The sequence below is a fragment of the Crocodylus porosus genome, unplaced genomic scaffold (genome assembly GCF_001723895.1).
Source record: "Crocodylus porosus isolate Cpor-Errol unplaced genomic scaffold, CroPor_comp1, whole genome shotgun sequence".
Lineage (NCBI taxonomy): Eukaryota > Metazoa > Chordata > Crocodylia > Crocodylidae > Crocodylus > Crocodylus porosus.
In genome coordinates, this window is record NW_017728931.1 from 53,955,106 (window position 1) to 53,958,879 (window position 3,774).

Sequence of the window (3,774 nt, forward strand, 5' to 3'; positions counted from 1 at the left end):
GATCTGCTCAGGTCCCTTCTGACCCTAGAAACCATGAAACTATAAACCTGTGCCCCTGCATCTCCTGAAGTCTAGCAAAAATACCTTCTGGGAGAACACTAGCTGGTCACAAGGAGGTGGAAGGGTATGTCCCTTTGTATCAGCACCTGCTCAGGGTAAGAAGGTGCTTTCCTTGAGTTCTGTACTGCTACAATGGCTTTATGTCCAGCAGGCAGTATGCAGGAGGTGCTCTAACACCTGAAAGAAGTGGCAATGCGTGTTGGGGAATCCATATAGTAGCTGGTCTTTTTGAAGTTCTTCTTCCTTAAAGCAACTCCTGCCCCAGGGTGCTGGCCTTCCTAGCCCTAATCTTGCAATGTACTTTGCCTGTGGCTTTTTTTGGCATACTAAAACCAGGAGGAATACTATATGCTGCTCATTGATAAGATCTCTGAGACTTCCACGCATATACAGGAGCTGGAAAGAAACAGGCGCCAAGGACCTGATGTACCACCTGCTGTTGGGGATCAAGGAGCTCATGTGGGTCAACCATAATCAAGAGCACCTGCTGGTAAGAACAATTTGTGTTTAATATCTCAATATTAAATGGTGAGTGACCAGCTATAAACATAACTGCTGACAAGCTTGCTGTGATAGTTGTTGCATGTTGGTGGTTTGAGGCCTAGTCTAGAACAGACCAATACCATTTGTACTTTTTTAGTGGGAGTTGTTTCTGTTGACCACCTTAAATGGAAACTTTGTGGTTGCTTTCATAGTTTGAAGGACTATGGGAGGGATGGATGGGAAGGCATTACAAAGAATCATGAGATGCAATCTATCTAAGAGTGATACCTAAAGCACAGACCTTCCTATTTCTCTAGTTCACTTCAAAGCATCATAAAAAAATAGGGCTGGAAGGGACCCCAGGAGGTTGTCTAGTCTAGCTCCCTGATCAAGGCAAGATAAAGTGTTCTGATATTGACCAGTTGGCAATGGTGCTCATTTATGGAAGTTTTATGGAAGTTTCTTCTTGATGTTGTTAGTCTCCCTCTAGGTTTAATACGTAACTGGAGATTTGTGGGAATCCCAGTGGAAATTAATGGTATCTTAGGAGTTGAAGTTAGATGTGTTTCTATTTCTCAGCTCCTGCAAGGAAGGCAAAGGCAAACGAGTAGAATGTGAAGATCAAAGTACAGCCATATTCTGCATAATATGGGTGAGTTCAAAAGACTAGCCGGGGAAGAAAAGAACCCAAGGTAACTGTGTCATAGTAAAATACATAAGCCTGTCACAAACCACTGTGTGGTCCCAGGGAAATGTGCCTGCAAAAGGCTGAACTTCTAAAGATTTAAGGAATTGGTAGTAATGGACTAAGATTCTCTTCTGATAAGAAAATCTGTAGAAGGCTGACTAAATAAGAAGAGATTTTATTTATAGTGTGTGCACATATACCCAAGATCACAAAGATGCCTGCATCACCCAAGCTATGCTAGGAGCTGACAATTGCTGGACTGATCACCAACTCATCTGTTTGTTGCTCAAACTGGCTCCAAAGCAATGGCAATGTCAAAGGACTTGAGTACCCAGTCAAGCAAGTCTTCTTTCACTAATGCCTCAATGGAAAACTGGTGAATTTCAATCAGCAGCAATGGGAGAATGTCAGCAGCACTCAGGTTGCCTTCAAGTCCACTGCAAGGAGACACTTAGATTCTCTACCAGGAAACATCAAGACTGGCTTGATGAGAATCACTGAGAGATCCAAGAGTTGATTAACTGCAAGCAAAAGGCCTTTTGTGCTTGGCAGAAAGATACCAACTCTAAGCAAAATAAATTGAATCTCCAGCAAGGCAAGGCAGAGGTCCAAAGGAGAACCTACAGTACAAAGAACAGATGGTGGGAAGACCATGCAAAGGAGATTCAACATCTTGCTGGTATCCACAAGATACATGGGTTATTTTCAATGTGACCCAAAGCTATCTACAGTCTGAGCACTCAAGGACCAAACCGCTTTAGACCTACGATTGGAAGAGACCTGATCAAGGAATGGGGAGCCATCCATGCCCATTGGAAGGAGCATTTTGAAGACCTCCTCAATCAAGACTCTGTTGTTGATGAGAGGTGTTCTCCACTCCATCCCACAACACCCAGTCAAAGAATATCTTGGAATCCCTCCAACCCTTGATGAGGTGAGGAAAGTCACCAAGCAGGCAACTGGAGTTGATAGAATCCCTGCTGAAATCTTCAAGCAGGGCAGACAGGGCAGGGGCAGAGAGGAGCTCACATCACAGCTCCATGCCTTTTCTTAAGGATTTGGGTGACCTTAGGACTACCACGATCATGACAAAAAAGGCAACAGGTCTGACTATAGAAACTACAGAGGGATCACCTTGCTATCCACCACAGGAAAGCTTATTGCAAGAACCCTCCTGAACTCTTTCCTTCCACTTGATGAAGAGCTCCTCCTGGAATCTGTGTGGATTTAGGGCATTAAGAAGCACAACTGGTATGATCTTCACACCTCACCAGCTACAGGAAAAATGCTGGAAACAACATAAACCTCTCTACATGGCATTGTTTGACCTCACAAAATGCCTTCAGCTCTGTTGACCAAGAAGTGCTATGGAGGATCCTTTTAAAATACGGATACCCACTGAAATTCATCACCATTCTTTGCCTGCTACATGAGTGGTTTTCAGTAATGGATCTATCACTGTTTTGAGGTTAAGATGGGAGTTAAGCAAGGCTGCATCATCACTCCAACACTGTTCTTGATTTATTCCTTGTCATGATGCTACATCTGACTACCACCAAGCTTCCAGCCAGAGTAGAGCTAAACTACCAAATAGATGGTAAACTGTTTTTAATCCCACCCAACTCTGAGCCAAAATCAAGACCAGTCAAGCTCAATCCTCAGGCTGCAGCATGCTGTTGATGCTATAGTCTGTGCTCACTTGGAAGCAGACCTTCAGGCAATTGTCAGCATCGTTACAGAGGCATACAAGTAAATGGAACTGAAGCTTAACATTCAAAAGACTAAGGTCCTCCAACAACAAGCTCTTAATAGTAATTCAGATTCATGGTGAGACTCTTGAGAATGTTGAGTATTTCCTGTACCTCAGAAGCCATCTCTCACAAGAGGCTGACATGAAAGAAATCCAACATCACCTCAAATGTGCAAGTGCGGCCTTTGGATGCACTTGAGGAAACAGGTTTTCAAAGACTGTCATCAGATCCAAAACCAAGCTCATGGTTTATCAATCAGTTATGATCCCCACCTTTTTTGTACAGAGCTTAGACTTGTGTGGACAATGTAGAGGAAACTCCTCAAGTCATTGGAGAAATATAATCAATGCTGCCTGCAGAAGATCCTTCAAATCCAGTGGGAAGATGTGCCACACCAACATTTTCTGGCATCCTCTCGCAAGCAAATAGTATGAGTACTGAAGGGATGATCGTCTGACATAAACTTTGTTGGGCCAGCCATATAATTTGGATGTCTGACTCTTGATTCCCAAAGCAAGTTTTATTCTCCAAGCTCAGTCAAGGCATATGCTCAAAAGGAGGGCTGAGAAAATGTTTCAAGGACATCCTCAAGGCCAACTTAGAAAAAAATGCAACATTAGCAGCAGCTCATGAGGAAACTATTGCCTAGGACCTCCCCAAATGGAGGAAGGGTCTGCTGCAAGAATCTCGATACTTTGAAACCTTACAACAACATGAGATGGAAAAGTGGGAGTGGCAGAAACAAGTGCATCACAGACAGAATCAAGAATCTGGAGCCAGCTACCCCATGCA

At 43.6% G+C, this 3,774-nt stretch overlaps 1 protein-coding gene across 1 annotated transcript in view; it reads left to right on the top strand.

Annotated features, from left to right (window-relative positions):
* Positions 1 to 545, top strand: part of LOC109316724 (histone acetyltransferase p300-like) — a 3,643-nt gene extending 3,098 nt beyond the window's left edge. Inside the window, exon 4 of the mRNA XM_019545008.1 lies at positions 397 to 545. Coding sequence (XP_019400553.1) covers positions 397 to 534 — 138 coding nt within the window. The 3' untranslated portion in view covers positions 535 to 545. The remainder of the gene's footprint in view (positions 1 to 396) is intronic.
* The last annotated feature ends 3,229 nt before the right edge of the window (positions 546 to 3,774 follow it).